Raw genomic sequence first — 24,990 nt, 5'->3', positions numbered from 1 at the left:
GTGCCTTTTCCTTCAGTTCCATCTCAGCAGGCTTAGAGGACGCATTTCTACTGTCTCATCCATTCACATTTCCCTTACTTTTACTGCCTTGCTTTGGGGCTCAAATGCCAACTCCTCATGAAAGTATTGATTACCTTACGTGATGCCATCTGCCTTCATTCTTTACTTCCGTCACCCCATATTTTTGTTTGTTCATAACACCAAGGCCATACTTCTTTTCCTACGGTGGCAATCCCTCTTGTGTTTCTTTCGCTGTTGCTGCCCTTTTAACTTAGACTACATCTAAGTGAAGGCATGAAATTATTGTTCACTTTGCTTATAATTTTGGAGACTGTGTTTCTGTTTTTTACTTGCAGATTTAAAGTAGTATGTAATCAAAAATTCAAACAGTCCACATTTATAATAGAATTGTGGACTTTTCTTTTTGTTGGCTTATATATTGTCTTTCTGTTAAGTACAAAAACACGATGCTTTCTAGTTAGGCCATCTATAAAATACTGAAATTTTATTGCACAATTGGCTTAATTAATTTTCTTTGGGGAAAACCCCCCACCATTAGAGTCACATCCTAATTATTACTCATACATCCTTCATTAGGAGTAAAGCCTGTATAGGTTTGCACTCATAGACAGGTTTCTAATGATTCAGTACTTTACCAGCAGTGTTTATAGGGGGCTTTGGCCAAGACTGTCAGCAGTGCCTTGAATCTTCCCTCTGTGTTCTAATAGTCTGCATACAGAGGTCATGTGGATTCTTGTATGACTTTTCCATGGATATAGTGGGAAATGAGGTTGCAGTTATTGGACGACTTTCTTTTACTCCCACCTTAATGTATATTATTGAAGATATATCTTGGCACATTTACAGTTTTATTCCTTGTTCTTTAAACCACCATTGTGTTTGAAAGGTCTGTGAAGGTCAGTTATCACGAAACTCAGGAAATGCTATAAGGACTGTTTACTCAGTATGCTGTTCTCATAGGAACATTTTATCCATGTTATTTATATACATGTGGAACTTTTGTTATAGGTTATATACATCTAAAAATTTGATATCTAGATGTATATGTTTGAAGTGTTCCTGTGTCCACAAATCATCTCATGAATTATTACTATTGAATAGGAAACTTCTAACAGAAACATCTTGTAAATAGTAGTTTATATAGACATAATATTGAGTCTGATATGAGGCAAAGTATTAATAACTAGAAAGTTTGGGTAAAGAGGGCGTTTATATCTTAATTTAATATAAATTGTACCACAATAAAATTCTTTTGAATTCTATTTCTAGTAATGTCAGAAAGCTTAAAATATATAAAAATAAATTTAATAAATTCATGAGAACCGTGTAGAATATAAAGACTGGAGACAGTGGACAGGCTTCCTGCTTCCTCCCTGTAGAGCCATTTGTGTTCCCTGAGAGGAGAAACAGATCTCCAGAACTCAGCCACTTAGCCTTTGTTCTGTTGAAAACATTTCCCTATATATCCCAATGACAAGGTGCAGTAGAGGACATACCAGTCTGCAGGGGTAAAGATGGAGGGGCTCTCTAGAAGGAAGTTGAACCTTGCATCAGTCAGTGTCGTGGGCTGATCCTGAGCAAGCTGCCAGAAAAGGCTTCAGCAGGATGAGTGAGGCATAGAGCATCTCCAAGTCCAGCAATCCTGCCAGTCACTAGACTTCTGGCCCTGGCCAGTTGGAGGGAACAGTTTATCAACATTCTTGATACTGACTTGAACAAAGGGGAAAAAAAGAAAGAAAATGGTTTCAGGCATGAGGATTGACACCATAGGGCAAGGTCCCTGACTACCACAAAAACCAGTGGCAAGCATATTCTTCTCCAAGGAAGAATTTGGAAACTGAATACCACTTAGTTAGAATGCCAGAGAAACAGCCCTCAACTTACAGAGCTTCTCAAACCCAGAAGGAATGGAAGAAAGCCCATGCCACCCCAGGTGATGCCCCCCAGGTGATTCTGCCCCAGGTGATGCCACCCCAGGTGATTCTGCCCCAGGTGATGCGACCTCAGGTGATTCTGCCCCAGGTGATGCCACTCCAGGTGCTCTCTCAGTGGCTGATTTGCCTGCTGAAGCAAGAACACATAGTCCTCAAAGGGAGGCTACAGGATTTGGAATGGGTACCGGTTTGCACTTATGACATTGAATACAGAACTTAAAGTTTGAGAAATAGAAATATTAGACAAATTGTTAAGAAAAAATGGCAAAACAAATTGGCTCCCAAATTGTTTCAACTATGGATTGCACTTGTATAAGCACTGTGTGGATATGCTCACAGTCTTCCCAGCTCCGATGGGAATTTTGAGGGAAAGGGGCAGACAGGGAAAATGAGAATGCTCCTCAATTAAGAAATATTTGAAAAGAAATGAAAGTGACAAAAAATGCACCATATGGGAATGCTTGAACTGAAAAGTTCAATAACTAAATTGAAAATTGTAATTCCTAGGTTTAATAGTATATTGGAGCAAGCAGAAGAATCAGTGCAGCCGAAGGCAGATTTCTAGAGTATAAATGTACAAGTCTTGGCATTGCTTTGCTTCTATGAAGCATAGAAAAATTATGCCATATGTACTTTGCTGTTGTTTAGTTTTCTTAAATAATTTTAGCATAACAGCTTTAATATCATAAGGCCACATTTATTTTAAAAACATTTTTGATATTCTGAGTACTACCCAGACATAAGGCACATGGATGGGTCCCCCCACCCCCCTTCAGCTTTTCTCTAAATGAAATTAACTTCTTTTCCCTGAGTTTTCTGGAGATCATGAGCATATTGGCCTGCTAACAGTGGAAGATAGACATTTTTTCCCCACATAATTAGAAAGATGGAGTTTAAAAGTTTCTTTTAATGCCTTCACTCCTGTTAGATCCCAGCACTCCCGCGAAGTGCTACCCTTTGCTGCTCAGAAGCTAGGGTGTTCTTTCACGCTGTTGTTTACCATCCCTCTCCTGCAGAAAATGAAAAACGTCTTTTCCTCTTAGTCAAGTCTCAGCATAGACTGTCGGAGGAAAGAGGATCTGTGAGAGGACCCACATTTCAGCACTGTAGGTAACAGCCTTGCGTATGAGCGGATGAAGGAGTGCTTAGAGACATCAAGATGATAAGGGGCCAAAACTGGAAGGACCATGCTTTTGCTTGTTGCCTAGTAACTGTGTTTGGGAATTAAAGTTCATCCTTATAAGAAAACACAGAACTACAGCTTGAAGTTCATTCCAGTTGCTTTATAAATTGTGACTGAATTTTTACACTAATGGTTTATTAACAGCAAAGTAGCTGGAAGCCCAGAGCTTACAAGTCCTGTGACCTGAATGATCCAACCTTCCTTATAGTGAGGTGTTTACCAGGCCTGCATTTGGAGCACTGGGGCAGTTAGGATTGACCTGGTATCTTTTCAGTCAGTAAGTTAGTGTAGTGATAGAATTATCATGGGTTAGTTTTAAGACTGGAGAATATTGACAAACATACTCATCACCCAAATTTCCTTTGAAGTAAGACCACACAAGTTCTACGAAGTAGAGGAGGAGAAAAATTCCTCCAATTTTTAATAAGTTCAATTCCTGACTATAATAAAAGACACCGCATTGTAAAAGAGAACTGTATTGAATGGTAGTACAGAGTTGAAATAAAAAATAGAAATGGATTCAGTTTTTCTTTATGGAATAGTGGATAGGATTACCCTGTAATAAAATTATGGGCTATCACATGTTCTGCTGTTTGAGACAAACACTAAGTGAGAAGCGCGGGCTCCAAGCATAGCAGCTAGGGCTTCAGTTTCTCTCACAGGGTAGACTGAGGCTAGTGTACTCTTGTGGGTTCACCGGCTTCTGTGTTTCCTTACGCCAGTGCTCCTGGACGTGCCCAGGAAAGAAAATTTGGAAGTAAAAGTTACTTTTGGCTGATCTTGTGTCTTCTTTGTTGTTCTCCGTGAATGGCAGCATCAGGTGTACTGCGCTGCCTTCAGTAGGAAGTGCTGTGCTAGGGAGAGGGCTTAGCGACCACTAACGGGCTGCTCTTCCAGAGAGCCTGGCTCTATTTCCCTTGCTGCATGATAACCGTCTTTCCTGGCCCTGCAAGTCCATGGGGCAGATAAGAAGGAACAACTCACACATAAAGTAGACAATACATCTTTTTCTTAAAGTTTTTTTTTTAATAAGTTAGAAATCCAAACACTTTTTAAGCTTTAGCTTAATCTTCAGATTATAAATCAGTATGATAGATTTGGGTATCTTGATGATAGCATGAAAACTGTACAATGAGACCCTAGCTACATCCTCTCCGATTTTCTGATGATTGTTTAGCTTGCAGTCAAGGTTTCCTGTTCTTTTGACCCCTTGTCCTGTTTCACAGTCTTTGTCACCTCCAATGCTTTCTGTTGCCTCTCTAGGTGCTCCAGTGGTCCTCAGTTTTGGCAAATGCTCGGAGATGGTGAGGAGCAGAAAAGACTTTTAACTTTATGCAGATATTCTTCCACCATTACCCTTTTAGAAGTTTAGTGGACCTGAAGAAGCAAGCATTCATTTTAAATAATGTGCTAAAAACCACTTTTATGTTTGTTGTAAATCTCAACACCTTGGACCAGTGCATTGAGGTGGTCCCTGTCTTTAAACCAGGAATCCACTTGTCTTAGGGAATCCTTGTAATTCTTGGCTACTAAGGAGCTGAGGTTGACCTGAAGTTCCCAGTTCGGCTTGGTTTTTGCTCTTCACATACGAAATCTAGTAGCAGCCAGCTATGGAGTTATCCAAGCTTACAGGAGGGAGAACATGAACCAGATATTCAATGAAAATACAAGTCCTCCCAGCCGCTGTTGTTTTTTTAGGTTACTTTCCCTGACTTTGCTTTGTCAGGGTTTTTGTGCACATGCAGAGATTCGTTCTGCATTACATCATAGGAATTCCTCTTTACACAGTACCTGTCCTTGGTGCCAGATACACTCATTAGTCATACAAATCTGGGTTATGTTTTTCTAGGAAAATTAATTACTTTAGGTTGGCTACATATGGTTAGCTTGTCAGAAGGAAAATTTTAACATATTTGGGGTGGTATAATGTAGGCATTTAACCAGCATTTCTTTCCCCTTCCTCTCTTTGCATAAATAGTACATTAATCTATGCTACAATTAGCATATTTTGTAATACCTCAGCGTTACATTGCACGGGGAACTAGAGAAATGTGACTGCACTTGATTCCGTGATCACAGTGGGCCCGTGAAAACCGGACATGTCATGGGTCATCCTTCTATGTTTGGGGTACGATCACGTGCCCTACGTTTGTGCTCTTCCCTCTTCATCACCATCCTAAAGGTACTACATTTAATAAGCAGCATCCGTACTGCCGGGGTGTGTGGGTGTCTGGCATTGCCGTGTTTAAGGCTTAAACAATAATCCAGGGTAATTCATCTGTGTGGGGCCATTCAATGTATTTTAAGTCTAATCAAATAAGTTTATGAGAGGTAATCACAATTTATCTCTACTTTTTGTCATGGAGATCTAAAAGGATAAATCCGAGCACTATAGGAATTAAATTTCTAATATAGTAACCCTTTGTATTCTATAAGTTTCTGTTGCTTAGCTTAAGTCCATGAAAATACCTTGGTTGATTCTGTGTTACTTGTATTCTGTCTTAAAAGAAGGTGCTTTCTGGTTGATTTTTTTCCGAGTCAAAAGTTACAGACATTCTTTGAAACCAAATACAGGGAAATTATTTACAGTGCTGTAGAGTGGAGTTCTTAGAGTGGAGTTCTTACGCCTGCATGAGTTTGGCTCTTCGGCATTTGTTAATGCACTGCACACATGTGATGTGTCACATGACCGCAGATAAATTACTGTGCATGTTACTGTTGAGACGTCAAGCACTGTGAGGATTTGGCTCATCAGAAGATTCATTCAAAGAACATTCATTCAAAAAAAAAAAAAAATAGAACTCGAGTCCTATTTATTTTAAATAACAATTAATTTAAATGACCCTGTTATGAGCATATTTCATTTCCTTGAACAGTCCTGATTTTTATTATATCTGTGTTCCCACGAGCTTCATTTAACATATTTTATCATTTCTTTTGGGACCTTGGACATGAAGCGTCATCTCTTTTAACTGTATTGTATTCTCACTGTTCTTGTCTCAAAATTCCTTCGATAGTTGCTTGAACAACGCCAACAGTTGAACTATTACTGCCTCATTAGGGTTACCAAGGTCTCATATTGCTAATGGATTTCATCAAGAAAAACATCAAACTGATGTAGGTTTTTGGAATTTTGCCCCATGAACTAGAATAAAGGTCACCAACATAGGAAGAACGGGGCCTTTGTTCTTTCTCACCATTAAGCCTTCTGTATCCTCAGCAGCCAAACCAAGTTTCCCTAGTTACCCTGGCACATGACAGCCCCGTGGCTTTGTGCTACTGTGTCTCTTGCTGCACCCGTGTTTCCTACTTCTGATTCTGCTAATTTAGTATGTGTCAGGAGTCATTCTAGTCCCTGTTTCTGAAGAAAGTCAATTTAGTACAAATTGGGACCTATTTACTCTCACTCTAACAGATACTGTTAGTCAGCAGGGCTTCTGAGGACAGCAATTGCTATTTGAGGCAAACAAACGTCTTTTGGACCTTTCTGAGTATGTTTTAAACACGACCCAGTGCATTTCAGTATTGAACAAAGAGTATTTAGTGGTTCTGTGGCTGCTTTGTAGTCTGCTTCCTGTGTATCCTGTTAGATTTTTTTTGAAACTTTGGTTTTTGTTTTAATGTTTATTTGATTGCTTAATTAAACTCCACTGTTTCATTAAAGCTCTCTTTCCATTGCATATCTGAATTTTTAATTTTGGTTTTGAAGGATGGCTGGATTTCTACAGAAAGCAGCAGCGCTCTCTTCTTCCTGCCATCAGTTTCAGGGGACATATTGCTTCTTCCGTACTGTCATACCAATAAATCCCCCCAGATTACTTGCCGAGGTGCAGTGCTGAAGTATACCATGCATTTTAAAGGAAATCTGCTATTTTCTTTTCAATCAGATGAGCAATGTGCGGAGACTCCGGCCACGGCTCAGCGCCATTCTCTTTAAGCTGCAATTTGAAGAGCAGGTGAACAACATCAAACCTGACATCATGGCTGTCAGCACTGCCTGCGAAGAGATCAAGAAGAGCAAAAGCTTTAGCAAGTTGCTGGAACTTGTGTTGCTAATGGGAAACTACATGAATGCTGGCTCCCGGAATGCTCAAACCTTCGGATATGACCTTAGCTCTCTCTGTAAAGTGAGTTTGTTTTTTTAACACACATATTTGCCTGAACACTTACTTTTAAATGTCAGCCCTGATTACATTATTTAAATATTTTTATTTTGATGGGCTCATTATCAAGAACTTGAAATGAACCATGAACTCAAACCTAGAGCGAACTGAACTAATTTACTCAACCTCTGAACTAAATCCAAATATTAATTTTCTCTGATCTGCAAATCCAACTGAAGGATTTTGTTTAATAACTAAATTATATCCTAAACCTATGCTTTCTCAAACCAATGAAATAGAACATCAAAATATTATTTAAGCTGTATATTTATTTAGTTCAGGCACTATCATCTAGTTTGTTGCTTAGGACTGTTGAATTTTTTGATTTTTAACTATTTAAATATTTCTTCATGATGTTTTGCATATCCAGACTGAAAGACAAGTAAGATTTGCTTATATATGAAAGGAAGAGTATTAGGAATCCTCATATTTCAGACCTCACTGATAAGTTGAAGCTATTGTGAAAACTGAGTGAGTGTAAATAATTACCTTTTTTCCTGGTTTCTTTCAGCTTGAATTTCTTTGTAGCAAACACAGTGTTTTGTGTAACAACCACTTTGGCGGGGTGTGTGCCACTGTAATGTCGCTTTAGTGATCTGCTTGCCACAAGCTATTCTCAGTTACACTTGCCATAAACCTCGTAGCATCCACACCCTGGTTAAGGGAGTCAGTTTACTATTTCTGTCTTGGTAAGGACTGTGGACATGGTCTTCAGCTTTCGCTGCCCCTCAGTGGCGTGTGCCTGGTTGATTTTTCAGTCGCCTCCCACTGCTGTCCTGACCCCAGGCCCTCACAGACATCACTGCTTCAGTACATTTTTCTCTTCCCCTTTTATTTCCCTGCCTTTGTTGCCAAGGCTTTCTGTTGTGGTTCTCTGCTGCAGCCAGTGCTGTTCCTGCCGCACAGGCCAGAGCCGTTCGTGCTGACTCGGGGAAATCCTATGACGTGTGGTTTACTCTTACTTGGCACTAAAGTAGGCATATGGGACTCATATTTTCTATAGGTAAACCCCAATTATATCTGTTTGCTTTATATTTATTCATATTCTGGTGATTGAGTGCATTAATGGAGCTGTTTACAAAATCATATGGCAGTGAGATGTTAGGCCAGAGATACTAGCTTGGCAGGAAGATGGTAGCGCCTAAGTATTCAGAGGAGAAAGGAAATGCTAATCTTGAAGTCTGTGTATATTTCCTAGAAACAACTATAAGCAAGAGGAAGAGGTTGTCATGATGCTTATTGTGTAGCATGTGTGGGTACATACTAGTCTAGTATTTTACATTCTTCATACAACCGGATTTGGGGTAAAGTAAGACTGAAGTAGGAATCCAGTCTCTAGTTGCCATGGCCCCTCAGTGGTGGGTTTCTAGAGATACATTAGTTCTGTAAGCCAGGCAGTATGGTGAAATACGTTCAGAAGCATGATTCTGTTAGCAGACAGAGATGGTTAAGCTTCACTGTCTAGTTGAGGATATATTGCTACTTACACTGAACTATGCTGTTATTTCTTTCCTTAGTCATATTTACTACATTTGCAATGCAAATGAATATATGTACATATTATATATTCAACCCCATTCCCACCACTGCAGGAAGTCTGGCTGAGAAAAAGGAGTGACCTGGTTATCTTACCAGAAATATGGTGACTGGCTGACAGGTAGTACCTCATTTATGACATCAAAGTAAGGAAAGATAGGGAAGATGTTGTGATAGAGAAAAGGGAAGAGGGCAAAGGTAGGTTCTCTATTTGTGCTTCAACCAACTGGTGGATGCTTGACATGCTGGCAATGTTAGCTCAAACGGGTATTATTTTCTTTTCTTTGTAATCAAAATAAGATACCCCACTATCTTAAAGGGAAGCTCATTTAAGCTGCCATATCAGAACACTTGGCAAAATGTCTGGGTGTCTGTTCCACTCTTTTCACTAACAGTTATGATGATAGAGCTCCAAGCTAAGGTGGCGTGGAACTGTAGAGTAGGTGGAGGCTAGTGAATAAGTGGATAACTTGAGAAGCATCCACAGGGTTTGGTGAGTAGGAGGCTAAAGGAGACATTGGCAAATTAGACTACAAAATGAAGGAAGCCAAAGCAGATGTGGGGGAAGGCACTGGAGATCTCAGTGTTATACCTAGAGAACTACTGTCATCAGTGCAAAATGTCACTTCTTTAGGTTTTCCACCCTAGTTGTATGGTTTCATGTATCAAACGTGGGCTACCTTACCTGTTCTTCATACTTCCTTCTCAGAGGTGTGGACAGGGGATTCTAATTAATGATGTGGGAAGGGCCTGGTGTATAGTACCTAGCTGAAGAATCAAGCAAGTTGTTGCATTACAATAGTGCAATGTGTCTTATTTATTTTGTAATGGAAAACAGACCTTCTCTCCTTGAGTTACAGTCATGGATGCAGAGTAATTTTTAAATCTTATACAGAAACAAAGCGCGCTGTTATTGTTTGACTGCAGTTACTCTGTAAACCAGTTAATCTGTCATTGGATGAAAAGTTGTCTGTGTCCATGCACTGGTACTGGGCATTTTGATCATTATTCTTTGGAGATTTCTGTTGTACAAGAAGCTAAATAAATACTACACCTTCATTTTTATTAGCCTGCATGTCGAGTTGGAAGCATATATTGAATATGATGCTATCTTAGCACGTTTGTTATCAGAAGTAGCAGCTTGATCTTTGACAGTTGTGATTAAATTTTCACTCCGAATATAAAGCATTTGGTTTCTTGATAAGCCCCCACACATGGAGTTCTTTATTTATTTGACAGGATAAAGCCAAGAAACAATTTAACCTGCTATACATGCTGAGTAATTATGTGGCATTTAACATCCTATATCTGAAATTTGTGTGTGTGTGTGTGTGTGTGTGTTTGTGTATGTTTGTGTGTGTACACACACAATTATGGCCCTAGTAAATTAGTAGGAAACTCTATAAGAAACTTTTCAAATGTGTTTTTCAGTGACACTATTTTTTTTTATTTAGGTTTTAAGTGTTATGAGTACCTTGTCTTGAGAATGTAAATGGAATTAACCTAAAATAGTAATGCTTTGCACTTCAACTAGGAGTTGGTAGCAGTCAATTTTCTGTACTCAGATACATATTACACATATGCACATACACACACACACAGGCACACATGCACCCCTACCTGTCCTGCTAATAATAAAATATAAATCCATTGTTTTAGAAAAACCATCATATAGATGGTAGATGCTTGTGTGGCCAACATGCTTTCCTGTAAAATTTCTGTCCCTTTAGTGATGAGATTGTTTCCTTATGAGAACTCACCAGCCTGGTCAAAGTGTTTTATTTTGGATTAAATTAGCATTCTAACTAATGAAGGAATTGACCTGATTATCAAAGTTCAGGATTACATGAGATAATTTTGACTTGTAAATTTAAGGAACAGATGGTTCAAATCTGCACACAGTGGTGCTGGCTTGTGTTTAATAATGTTTACCAATATCTAATGAGATGTATGATTTCAGATCCTAATCAATATTATAGGATGTTGTAGATTTTTGTAGATGATTAAACTAAGTAACTTCCTATATTGAAATAACAAGTTTCTGTTTTCTTTTTTGAAAACTACACTTTGATTCCTCTTGTAGAAAATTTTTGGTTGTCTATGTTTAAACAGAGTGTTCACTGTCATGTTAAAATTACCAAAACGAGCATAATGATGTTCTGTAGGCCTGGGAGTGAGAAGGAACATGGCTGAAGGGCAGGCAAAGCTGACTGAAGTCTGAGTTTCTTTTTCTAGTGTAGAATCTTCCACATGACCTTCTGGATACTTCTTTTCTTAGTGTAAGCTTTTCTAAAGTAAAAGAGCTTCACTAAATCTCTGATTGGATGGTTTAAAAATGAAAGCACCCAATTTCCATTTTCTTTAATGTCTATATCTGCTGTAATGAGAAGCCTCTAAAATTGTGAGCATCTCCTACTTAAGTCATATTCATTGATTTGCAACAAGGAGTACCCTTGGAATCTCACTGATGCTTGGTCCTCTTCACCAGCTCTCTGAATTCAGACTTCTGTGTGGCATTTTAAAATGGGCTCCCCAGGAGACAGTCATGCTCGGCCCACACTGGGACTCATTCTGTCCCTTCTGCCATGTTTATGTACTCCAGGGTGGGAAATCACCAACAAACAAACAGGAGGAAAGGCAAACCAACCCACAGCAAAACAGAAACAAAGGGAAACAGTTTAAGGCGAAAGTGGCAAAAATAATCCCTTAAAGCTTCTGCTCTTCTGTCCTGCCAACCTGATTACTGAACAGGAAGAGTTTCGAAGAGGATGTGAATTCTAGACAGTACAGGATATGCAAGGCCAGTGTCCTGTGTCACTGTGTAAAACCTTGCCTCACACAGGTAGCATTTCAGTGAACACATGAAGAGTTAGCGGCCTGTCCCAGGTTGTTTAAATTTTGCATATCTCTAGTAGTTACACTGGTTAGGACTACAGATGTCTGTGTGTGAAATTTTGACTTTCATGTGTCACTTTTTCATTTCCTCTGAAGCTATTTTTAAGAAAGCTCTCTGCCAAACAAACCCATTGTTCCATCTGCATTCAGGGTTTTAGAAGGATTTTGAGTTTTCATCAAATTGGCAGAATCGTACCAGTACATTTTGGCACCCTTTGAAAGTACAGCAGTTATGGGCCAAAGACTTGCAAAGAACAAATGCCATTCTTATTTCACATAGAGCCAATTAAATCACAGGAGTGCTGACTTCCATGGCAGTGGGGAAGTTTAGAATGTTGAACCCCTTTTGACTTTATCAGTGCCTTAATCTGTAGCATTTCACCAAAAAAAAATATTTAATTGAACTTACTAAGAAGTATTCCTCCTTAAACCTTTGTTTTATTTCAATTGATAAAATGCCTTATAAATTAGGAACATTCTTCTAATAAAATATGAGAGGATTTTGTTGCTGGGGCACAGCTCATGTGCCGACATCTCTGCCTTCAGACTGAGCATGTTCTTCTGTTCCCCCAAAGCTTACACTCAGTGTTAACCACTTCTAGCATCATCCTCAAAACGATTCCTATAGACACACAGACAGACACCAGAGCTAGCAACCAAGTTTAATTCTACCTGCTAGTTCCGATTCAATTCAGCCTCCTCTTTACATTTTCTAAATGAAAACGCAAAAGATACCCTATTCCTAATAACACTAAGAAGCTTATTGCTAAGCTTTCTTTCATATACCAAGAACTTTTTTATTGTTGGAGGTGGGAGTGTCAGAGGGAGAATATGCAACATTATTATCCACATGGTAATAGTTTTATCAATTTTATTCTTAAGGAGCATGTAGAAGATGATGATGAATTGTGTTCATGGCAGAACTCATATATCAGCATTGGGAGGTTGCAGTCAAACTGACCTTTCTTAAAGAAAGTAAATTTGTTCAAATTTGTTGAGCACATGAAAATAACCTTTAAGGAATACCTCGGCCTTTCTTGTACGTATCAGTCAGCATATGTTGTCTTTCACTCTAAGACTATAAGAAATGCCATGCAATATGAAGTTTAAATAAATAAGTGAATACAGAAAATCAACATAACTAAAAATTTTGTGCCTTAAAAAGAAAGTGATGTCAACATAATTTTAGCCAACTCAAACAAGGAAAAGGGTGAAAAAAGTTAAGTATGGTATATCCATGTGAGCATAAGATGAATTAGCATTATTGATCCCATGGTCATTAAAAGGATAAGAAAAGAATATTATGGGTATAATTCCTAACGTCAAGGAAATGGACCCATTCTGTAATGACCATAGAGATGTGTCACAGCATAACCCCTCGAATCCTTCATCGAAGGACTTAGTAATCACTAACCTTCTAAAGGATGAAGAGCACGGTCCAGAAAGTTTCAGTAGTTTAACTGTAGCAAATACTGAGATCACAACTAAGGCCAGTTGTCTCTCCTGTGTCTCATCTAGTGGACACAGAGAATACCAACTAGTTCTATGAGGCTATGGCTCAACATCGAAAATCAGTGCACCTCATCATATCAAGGAGCTAAAGAACAAAGTCTTCATGATAGTACACCAGCAGTGTTTGACGAAATCGACTCAGCGAAACTTCAAAAGTGACCTTAAAGGAGACCTACTCCAAGTTGATAACAAATATCCACAGGAGCCCCACACTTATTACTGCATGTAACAGACAGGGACTGGATGCTTGTGAACAAGCATAAAGTGTTCCATGTTCACAGCCAGGAAGTCTCTCTGTGTTCTCAAGTTGCCACCCCTTTCTAGCTTGACCTATAGGTTCAAAATAGTGTTGTAGGCAAAGCCTTAGCAAGGTACCTAATGCACACTGAGGAACTGATTCCAAGGTTAATGTGGGGGAGCCATGTAAACTCGAGTAGCTGACACAAAACTGGAGGAGAGCAGGACACTGAAGGTCTGATACTGCCTGACTTCAAGTCTCAGTCTCAGGCTACTATAGTCAACACATTGTGATTATCAGTGAAATATGGTAACATAAAATACAATGTATACTTAGTTGCCCAGAAACACACACAAATAACAAAGGAGGAGCAGTAATATAATTTAGAAAACATTCTCCTAAGAAAGTTGCCTTAAATTTCTAAACATTTCAAGGTAGAAAAAACAGAATGATGCAGACCTCAGCTCTCTCACAAATTCAACTCAAAATTTAGAATGCAATGGGAAATGAAGCATTTAATAAAGAGTAATAAGCAAGTCTCTGTGACTTTGGGCTTTGCTGTGTAATGGTAAAAGCATGTTTGCACTATAACATTTTGAAAACAAAGTTAATTAAAATTTGTGATAAACATTTAATAGAATTAAAATGTAAGCCACAGACTACAAAAACTCTTTGGGGGAGGATGAAAACATTGTGACATTCTGGCATACTCATATTTCAGTCCAAACCCAAACAGAGATAGTTATGATAGGACAACGTAGACCTCTGTGTTGTCTCTTTAAAAATCAGAAGAAATTTCTCCCATGAACATTGGTTTCTTACAAAGATTCTAGGCCATCTTCTTCAAGGGTGTGAGGTAGAAACAGTTCTCCAAAGCCCTGTTAACAGCTAGTGTTTGGATCCTCCCCTCATCACTGGCTGCTTTTTTAAAACTCACTGCTCCATCTAATAGATCTGTTGCTGACATTTCTTATGCAGATGTAAGTAAATGTCTTCTCACTTGGAGGGGGCACCACCAACACACCAAAGAAACCATTGTATCCAAGTCTAGCCTCTCAGTGGGTGACTTTATTAGGAGTATTTAGGCAGCTGCATTGCTTACAAGCAAGCCCCCAGTCACTGCACAACTTGCTTGATGTCTCATGAAAGCCACATCCCTGGGATTCTCTGCACAACTTGTTGGCAGTTTTGTAGAGGGGTTTAGGTGGGTCATTACCCCTCACTCTATTCTCCCTCCCCTGTCTAACCACCTATTTCCCACCTCTCTCCCATTTACTGTCCTCCCCTCTGGCCCTTCTCCTTCCTCCCTCTCTTCCTCTCCTGTCCTTTCCATCCTTTCTTTTAAGTTTCTCATGCTTATCTCTATGAACTTCCCAGGTCCCAGGAGATACTGCTTCAGTCCATTGGAAACAGCTCTACACAGTAGATAAATAACTGACCTTACCTGCTTCTTGCATCTTTAATTCTTTATGAGGACTTATACCATGTGATGTTTATGTATTTTCCTATTTGTGTGTCTCATATTAGTTTCATTATCCAAATTACATGGGACCTGAAGAAAATAGTCTTTCTGCTATTCTGATCTACTGTGTCAAATAACATGCCACTAAAACTGTCAACTGAAAGTACAGGATACCACTGTGTACCTAGTATAATGGCTAACAACAAAGCATTATCACATCAGAAACTGGGGAGGAAACCTCAGACACTGCTAGTGGAAGTCAAATTTGGCACATCCATTTTGGAAAACTGGTGTATACATATATATACAAACATAAATATGGGGGGGGGGTGATTACCCACCTAAATCCTTCAACAAAATTGCCAGCAAGTTGGGTGTGTGTGTGTGTGTGTGTGTGTGTGTGTGTGTGTGTATGTGTGTTCATTCTGTTCTTTTCCCACAGAGGCAACACTTTTTGTGTAGCCCTGCCTGTCCTGGAACCCCCTCTGTAGACCAGGTTGACCTTGAACTCAGAAATCACTCTGCCTCTGTGTCTCATAGTTCTTGTATTAGAGGTGTTCCTCCACAGCACAACTCTGTACACTATATTTTACAAATTAGTAACCACAGTCATAAGTATTTACCCAGAGAAGTTGAAAACTCGTCACCCCAAAGCCTACATACAAATGCTTACAGAGTCGTGTTTATAGTTCCCAAACAAGGCATGTAACCCAATGTCCCTGAGTAGGTGAAAGGCTTGACTAACTGTTGCACTGTAGAATGTTGTGCAACATTATACATATATGCATTCATTGGTACAAGTGTGTTATTTCTTAAGTCATAGTACGCATTGAATGTAGGGAACCAGTCTTACAAGTCCTTCTGCTGTGTGCTCCTGAGAGTGGCATTCTGTAAAAATAACATTAGATGAACAGTAGAACGGAATGGTTGCAGTGTTTTGGAGGACAGGATAAACAGAGGCTAGCAGACTATTACCTTTTTAGGATGTTGTATTACCTATTAAAAAATACTGTGCTTGGGAAAATGCACCATTATAGAACTGAAAGGACATGTCTAGTATTTCCCTAGTTAGCAAGAGGGTGTCAATGTTGGCACATCATTATAATAGTGGACCATATTTATGGAAAGTGCTGATAGAATCAATGTGTCAAGGGTACATGGAATTTCTTATTTAAATTGAAAATGTGTCTGTTAACATAAACCTTAAAACTGACTGAAATTGAAAATCAACTCGTTTATTCCACTTATGTTGATGGTTTTGATTATTCTGTAAACATTTAATACAGTTAGATTAAACTATGAGTACTTTTAAACAGTTTTAAGACGTAACTTTGTTTAGACAATATTAGACTCCAGTAATTTAAAAAAAATTTTTAAACTAACCATAGGGATACTTTCACAATTCATATTGAAGAATTTATATTTAACAAGAAAACTACATCACCACAGTAACTCATATCTATGTAATATAACATTATATCAGAAAATAGTAACTGTTATATAATACTTTTTTTCACCACTGAACTTGTTCCAGTGTGTGAATTTTTAAGTTTTTGAGGAATATGACACTGTCTTTCCTTAGTATTCTTCTCATGGAATTTATTCTTCTTGATGCTATTTCATCCAGCCCCAGCAAACTTTATTTTACAAAAAACAAGAGACAAAATATAAAATTAAAGAAGTTCCCGTAAGTCTGCCTAAAATTTATGGATGTCTTTCCCTCACAGGTAGAAGACTGAACTGTATTAGCAAATGGTTAGAAATTCACAAGCAGTAGTTTTGTTTAATGGTAGGTGAGGTGAGTTAGGCTTTGTTGTGGTGGTGGGTTTTTTATTTGTAAATAAAGGAGCTGAAATAAGAGCACACTCTTGCAGCTAGAAATGTCCTAGGTAAGCGTTTCTGCTTCTAAAGGTCTAGGGGGTAGAAATAGAGGCAAATGGACATTGAATCTTTCACTTCTTCTTGATGTTCTTTTGTTTTGCTGTTGTGTCCATCCACTGAGTTTTAAAGCGTGTTGTTAGAACCATCATATTGTATAGTGGCTGAGTCTCACACTCACATATACTCCAGTCACATGCTCTCTGGTTAGAAGGAATGATCGCATGAGGCACTTGGTCTCTCCAAATTTGTTTTTTCTCATAAATAATGTCCATAATACTGACTTCCTCCACATATGCTTCCGGATGCTTGCTTCCCTGGAATGATGTGTTGTATGTGATTTGGCTGATTCATGCCTCAGAACAATTGACAAATATTAATTCATGCTGTTGGCCTTCGCATTGATAGTGCATCCTTCTAGATTGTTCATCGTATTATTCCAAGGTTAGGACCTTCTAGATTGTTCATTGTATCGTTCCAAGGTTAGGACTTGGGTTGTGTTTTAAGCATTCACCAAGGTCCATAAGCTCTACAGAGACACTGCAGTGTTGATGTACTTTAAATATTAGCAGCATTATGGCAAAAGGAGTTGTTGGTGTCACATTCTTAACATAATACATTTTGTTCAGCGCGTAAGCAGCTATAGGGTTTTTTTCCCTTAAGTTCTAGAAGAAAATATGTGATTTGATCTTAACAGTTTTCCCCCTTGTCACTAAAACAATAGAATGTTTTTAAAATGTCGTCCAAATTTGTGTAGAGTACCTTTAAAATGTTGCAACACTTTGTCTTGGCACTAGGGAGTTCTTCGGATTGACAAGCAGGCCGTGATTTATTATGGGTCCCGCCTTTAACATGATTTTGTCTGGAATGAACAGAGTGGCTAGAGAAACTCCATCTATCTTTTTGTTTATTTGACATTTGTGCCGCATTTAATGTATGTTAAAGAAACAATCCATGAATAAGGAATTCTGTTTAACAGTAATGATTATTATCTGTCAGATAAGTCTCTTGACAATCACACGGAAGGAAATCCTGTCAAGAAATGTCTAAGATTTAAATAAGCTATTTTTAAGATTCCCAATGAAATTTCATTTTCTTTCCAAGAAATGGCATTACAGAACATACTTAAGTTATTTTTCATTTCAACAAAATTAGCACTGTCTCTCAATTTTACTTGTAACTCAATCACTGATTACAAAGTGGTTACTAAAAACAGAATGTATCATTTGTTAATGTTTGTCAAAAATTTAAAATTCAGAGCAGTAGTAGATAAGATCTTTCTAAATGCGCTTTGTTATACTCCTGTCTTTTGTTTAAAACTTCACTTTAAAATTTGTGCCTTCATGTGATTCATGAGAGAGCAGTCATGTAGAAGGAGGGACACCATAGCAGCCTGGGGCATGTAATAGGTGACTCTTAGCCAAGCCATTTAATTCCTAAGCTAGTTTCAAATCAGTCTGGAAGTGTTTAGTGATTGTTTTGTTATAAGTCTCAAAATTACTGAGTAACAGGTAAGAGGAGATGTTTGGCTTAGTTTCTTCTGAGTGTATTCAGTGGCTATCCTGTCTAATGATAGATTTTCTCATTTCGTGACTTGCTGATCAGTTGATTTTGGTATGATGGCCCATGAAACCATTGCCTTCTTTGGTGTTTTAGCATCGTATTGATTCCAAGCAACCAATGTTTTACATAAACACTTTGCATTTATTCTACTATATTGTATCCTAGAACCTGAAATCTTTATTCTCACCAGTCATGGATAAACCTTGAGTTGGTCCAATGGATTATAGTCTTATCATAGATTTCTTAAAGTATCAATCCTAGTGGGTTCTGGATGATTAGCTGTATCATAAGAGAATGTGTGGCAAACTTTATTAAGCCTTTGCAAACGATAAAGGTCAATGACATATCTCTTAATCAGATTCCATACTGGATTCTCATGAAAGAAATACAGTATGGAAGGAAAACTTTAATAGTGGGTGGTTCAGAGTCCACAGGAGGAACAACGTGCCCAAGTCGTTACTGATATACACTAAGCAAAGAATGGAATGTAGGTTTAAAACCAACTTTTAAAATTAGAATAATGTTTTTATGCCACACATAAGTAAATAAAAGTGTGCTGAGTTTGAGCTGGCTTTAATTCTAGAAATGATAGTGTGAATGGAGCAGGGTATATGGATGGTTATGTGACAGATTAAGGTTTGTAGAAGTCATTTAAACACAAAGGAATGGAAATTTTCAACTGACCCAAGCATGTAGACTTGACTTTTAAACAGAGAGTATGTTTGCATCTCCTTATTTGTGTCCCACTTGTTTGGATTAGATTTTGTTGATTCTCTAAGACCACTATGATTCTATTCTAATGTATGCTTACTGAGTTTAAATTGTAAAGTGAATTTAGAGTTCCTTTCTATGTTTTTAGCTCCATTTTATAATGTTTCCTATGTATTAACTGAGGTCCAATAACTGATCCTGGGCTACCAACTTATTAAGGGCATGCTTCCCATTAGGAGGTCAACCATATACTTGAATGGCAGTTTGTATCATAATGGAGCCTTTAAAAGGTTCTATTGAAACACTCTTTGGATGTTGTAAGGTGTCTGTGCCTTCTTAAGAAGGTAGTTTTAAATAATGGGCTGAATGTGTGTTTTGGAAGAAATATGAGGACCATTCTTGGTGGTAATGCTGGTGACATGTGTAGTTGTGTGTGTGTGTGTGTGTGTGTGTGTGTGTGTGTGTTCCTGAGTGCATGCTCATGCTCATGCTGTAAATACAATAAGCAATGATTCTATCATTGAAGTATATTCTCAACTCAGGAGCTCCCCTTTGAGCTACTTATTTAATAGTACAGGGTATTATTTGAGACTTCCATATGCACATTCATACAAGGCTGCCAGATGATGAGTCCAGAGTTTCCAGTACATTTCCTCTATTTTTGATGACACAGAAGCTGTGATTTCCACTGCCCAGTAGTGACTTCTGTTGGGTAAGGTTGTGTTTGTTTCATATTTATTTTTATTGAAAATATTTTTTCACAATTCAATCACAGCCACCCCAACACATACATGTACACACACACACACACACACACACACACACACACATACACACACACACACACACACACACACACACACACACTGACTCAGTCTAAAATTGTTGAAAAGTAAGCAGTATTGCTGTGCACCCTTACACTAAAGTCTCCAGCTCTGTATTCAAGTCTGACATGAGAGGACCGGTTTGTCTGTTGACTGTGTTCATTACCTATGTGTATATTATGAATGGGACTCTGGTGACAGAGACTTATGCCAGGACGTATCCTTTAGCCCAGTATTTATACCTCCAGAGCTCCCAAACGTAGTGTGGCCACTTCTCCTTCCTGATGGCATTCCTTGTTCCTGTCAAGCACAGATAAGTTCTTGATAACTCAAGCCTGTGCTTTTTTCTGGGGTGGGGAGTGTGCTTTCTCAGATTTTCTTCCTATTTGTATTCCTGCTTGTTAACTCATTGATTTTTGAAGAAAGGGGCTCACAAGTTTTTCCAAGACAAAGGTATTTTTACAAGGTCTGACAGCATTCTCCACAGGGATAATTTCTTCCTTGAAAAATAAAGAGTTGGTTCTTAGGGAGGACAGGAATCGTTTATTTCATTGTGTGTGTGTGTTTATCACATATATATGACATACATAAATATCATATAAATATACCCTATATATGCTATATAACATACAGAATATATATGTGATATAGGTTTGTATTAGAGAGAGAATAAAAGAACTTAAGTATGAATATGTGATAACTATTTTAAAACTTTGTAGTATAAATAGGAATATAAAGCCAGGGTATTCCTGAAAGCAAGCAAGCAGATGCAAAGGCGGTTCTTGGGTAATGCCTACCCTTTCGGAACATTGCCATTTGCCTATTACTTTTGTGAGCTAGACTTTCTTTTACTCAGAACTAAAATGTTTTTCTCCTCTAGGAACCTGTGTCCAGGAGCAGTGTGAGCTGATTTTCTAGGCCCACACTTGCCAGTACCTCCATTCCTAGGTCACCCTCAGTGCGGGCTGTCTGATTTTTTTCCTTCCTGAACTGTTTCTCCTTCTTTTACAGTTAGGCTTCCTGCTTCTTCATCACCAGTACTCTATTTTTATCCACTCCACATGGCCACATGGCCAGAATGTTTTTAAATGTGTATGTGACCATCTCTCACACAGTCCCGTGACTTCTGTTGCTTACAGAAAGGTTATTTCCATTATATGGTTTCTTTTTGTTTATTTTCTGCAATTGTGAGATTTATATCTTTGCTCTGACTCTATTGGCCTTCCCCCTTAGACATACAGCTTTAGTGTGCAGTTATTCAGCCTACTCAACTTTTATTATTTTTTAAGGCCTTGTACCTGTCTGCTTTGGACTGGTATATCCTCTTTACAGCTCTTTACAAAGGATTTCCCCTCACAGACTTGAAGGTCCCAGGGCATGCTTTCCGCCGAGGCTCTGATCAACTTAAAAGTCTTTTCCTTGCTGTGTTACCTCATGACAGATAATAACAGGGAATATGTGGGCACAGGAAATAGGGAATATGCTCACGTCACAGGAAACAGCTAGGATGAGCTCAGGATTTTCATCACATCCGTTTGTAAGAACTAAGAGGTCAGACGAAAAATCCCTGAGGACTTCTCAGAGCACCACACTGCATACAGATTCCACCTACCCTATCACAACCTAAGGCCAACCTTCCAGCCAGGCGACCCTGGGGGCCGGCAGGTCTGTCTCTGGGAAGTACTTTACAAAAGCTGTTCTGTCTGCCTGTGATAGGATTTTTCTCGTGCCCTTCCCTAGCCTATCCAGCTTCCTGATTTCAGTGGTTCTTCTAGGAAGTCATATCCTCCTAGATACTCCTTGTGACTGTTTTTACTGTAATGTCTGTCACAACAGGCTGGATGTGCTGGTTTTCTTTTCAAAACCTGAAATGACTACTTGAAGAAACACGATTTTGTCCTTCAATCTTCTGTAGACTCTACAGCGTGGTTCAGGTAGACCATGAATATGGACCAAGCAAGAAATGCACCAACCGCCCAGGGCGATTTTGCCTCTGTTGTTCTACAGATGTACAGCTTACTCTACCTTCCCAGGCCTTTCATTTCCCCACAAAATTGCATAGTACATTGCTTTTAAGTGATTTCTCCTTTATTACAAATGTTACTTTTTAAAGCAATATCAAATAATAAATACTAAAGCATTTCAATGTTTTCACAATGGACCAAGTTTTTAGGCTAAGTTTTGATCTACAGAGTAGGGTGTTACATGAATCAGTAGATCATTAACATATGTTGTGTTTTCCCCTTCTCATTCACTTAGCTAAAGGACACAAAGTCTGCAGATCAGAAAACAACACTCCTCCATTTCCTGGTAGACGTATGTGAAGAAAAGCATCCAGACATCCTTCACTTCGTGGACGATTTGGCACATTTAGACAAAGCTAGTAGAGGTTCGTGATTTTATTTATAAATATCTATGTCAGTGTTGTGATCTTTAATTCTAAGAGACAGAAAACAATGCTTTTTATTTGTACATATTATCTACTTTGTTAAAATGCAACTATTTGAAAAGAAATTATAGGCTATTTTATTAGTCATCATTAGGAGTATGGATTTCTTTGATTAGACAGGGAGTTGTTATGAGTGCATTGTTTTGTAGACTAAAGTTCCTGGGTTCCAGCTCACCCTCCCTCATGCTTAGTTTCCTTAACTGAACATTGGCAGGGCTTCCTAATCCCATGGTTTACAAGTACCAAGTGACATTTTGAGCACCATTGTAGACAAAATCTTCCTTTTGTCCAAGTTTCAAATCTACCTGAAGGAGTGGAGCTTTCTTTTGTGACCCAACTAGGTGTAAGACCAACTTGGTTTCAGACCCTGCTGTGGTCTTAATTAAACAAGGTTGTCAAGAGTTCAAGTAGAGCCTTTTGATGACACTTTATTTTAATGTTTTAAATTTCAAAAATTCAGCTATCTTAAATGTGCAGCTTTCAGTCATATTGAACATGGATGTTTTTAAATCCAAACAACTACCTGTCTCCCAATAACCAATGCATAGACATGTTTTACATAAGACATCTACAATTATGTTATAGCTGTGTTCTTTTGCATTGAACACTAGTGATAGTAACATCAAAGCATTGTTTTTGGGGAAATCTTTACTTCCTTTCTCGTATTGGAATTTGAGAATCTGAAGAGCAATAATTTTTTTTTCCATTAAAGGGAATATTACTTCTCAAAACGTTTATTAGTCCATGTATATTAAAAGGTTCTTTTGTTGTAAAATGGCAATTTTAGGAGCTTATATACTAAAAGAAATGGGATTGGATAAAATGTTCTTCATAATTTTACCCTACTAATTTTCTTTGAAGGGTGTATTCCATATGGCCTTTGGTAAGCAATTAGCCTGGGTTCCTGAATGCAGCATTAGGCCTTTTACTACTCCTTTGTAATGACACTACATTACTGTCCTTGTCCATATGTCACTTTAAAAGACCTTGGTATAAGAAAATATCTGTGTAGGTAGATAGGTAAGTAGATAGAGAGTGATATATCTGTTTCTTTGCCTAAACATAATTGAGAATAGATATGGGTTCCCGTTATTTTTAGGACATTTTAATATGAGCAAGAAACTTGGAAACGAATGAAAGAAACATAAAACACTTAGTGGTATATATAGTGCTATTAAAGTACAAAGACAAAAAATGACGTTCCTAAGTTAAGATATTTGAAAATTTAGAATATATGAGTAAATGTCATGATAGGTAAAATTGAAATTCTGATATCCTTTATGAGCATTGAATTTAACAACATAGTAATGTATAGATGTAACACAGAAACCCTTGAAGGGCGCAAGGGTGCTTTTGCTGGAGCAAAAATGATTGCATAGTTAGGAAGAATCAGTGCTCACCTTTTAGGCAATGACTTGGAATTTCTTCCCAGTCTCCCTTCCCTTATGTAATTGCAGACTTCCTCATTCTGTGCAGCATGTCCTCAAGCATTGGGTTCTCTTATGTCTGCATTCACAGTGCAGGTGCCGAGACTGCATCCACCTCCTTGTTTCATGATCGTTGTTACATGCTTCTAGGGGACCAGGAAGTAGAAGTGGGACTTCCTCTGCAACCCAAACTGTCTTTGATGATTCCTTGCTACTCAGCCTGGCCTTGACCTTGAAGCAGTTTCTCTGCTTTACCTTCCAGAATGCCAGCACGACTAATATGACTTCTTTTTCCTTCTAAAACGTTTTAACATGTTTTGTAGCACTTTTTTTGTCTCTAAATTAAATTTTAGGAATTTACTTAATTTTGACTCATTAGATGATACTTAAAATTCTATGTAAATGGTCTGGCATTGAGTTCTTTTAACAATTATTTAGCTTGCAAAGTTATAAGTTAGTGATTTGCTTCTTTGTTTGTTTTCCTTCTCACTGTTCCAGGGGGCTTTCAGGGGCCTTGGGGCATCTGGTTTCCATCTGTTCTAGGGAAGGCGTGCAAGTGTAGGGGTCAGCAGATACTGCTAATATGTTTCTCTGGGAGCAGCAAACTTCATATTTGGAATAATGGTTTTTAATAGTGTAGATGATTGTTAAGCATAATTTTCTTTTCATTATATGATCCAATTAATGAAGGAAATATTAGAGGAGTAAATGCAATGTTTTCAGATTAAATAAGTCTGTGTTTGCTTTGGAGAATTGAGTGTTTTTACACATCATCATTTAAAGTTTCCACTTTTGAAACATCCTCAGCGAGCTATCACATGAATTAAAAAGTACCTTTGTTTTTGAGCCATAACAAATCCTGGTCATTAGGTACTCCTAGATCAGCAGGGGGAACTTTCATTGCAACTAATGAGCTTACCCGACTGACAATTTTCAAAAATCTACTTCATTAGGATGCTTCTTTTCTAAGAACTAATGGCTTATGGCATTTCTGTTGTGTTTCACTGAAAACAGTTGGTTCATTATTATATTTCTGTATACCATGGTAATATTTTTGTTTTATGGAATTCTAAGGGTTGAATTTTTTTTCTTGTCTACATAATTAAAATTAATTTAATCTGTGAAGGTTTTGTTTACTAGCTCCCAGAAATCTATAAAATTGGAATAATTTTTAATATGTAAGGAAGTGACAAA

At 38.1% G+C, this 24,990-nt stretch overlaps 1 protein-coding gene across 1 annotated transcript in view; it reads left to right on the top strand.

The window, feature by feature from the left end:
• DIAPH3 (diaphanous related formin 3) overlaps positions 1-24,990 on the top strand; it is a gene marked incomplete at both ends in the record, with an annotated part of 452,874 nt that overhangs the window by 246,679 nt on the left and 181,205 nt on the right. The window contains 2 exons of the mRNA XM_080917022.1: positions 7,026-7,265; positions 22,180-22,309. Of these exons, the coding sequence (XP_080773148.1) occupies positions 7,026-7,265; positions 22,180-22,309 (370 nt within the window). The remainder of the gene's footprint in view (positions 1-7,025; positions 7,266-22,179; positions 22,310-24,990) is intronic.

Source organism: Micromys minutus (genome assembly GCF_963924665.1).
Source record: "Micromys minutus genome assembly, chromosome: 5".
Taxonomy (NCBI): Eukaryota; Metazoa; Chordata; class Mammalia; order Rodentia; family Muridae; genus Micromys; species Micromys minutus.
The sequence above is the reverse complement of the archived record's forward strand: the minus strand, read 5'-3'. Positions and strand labels throughout refer to the sequence as shown.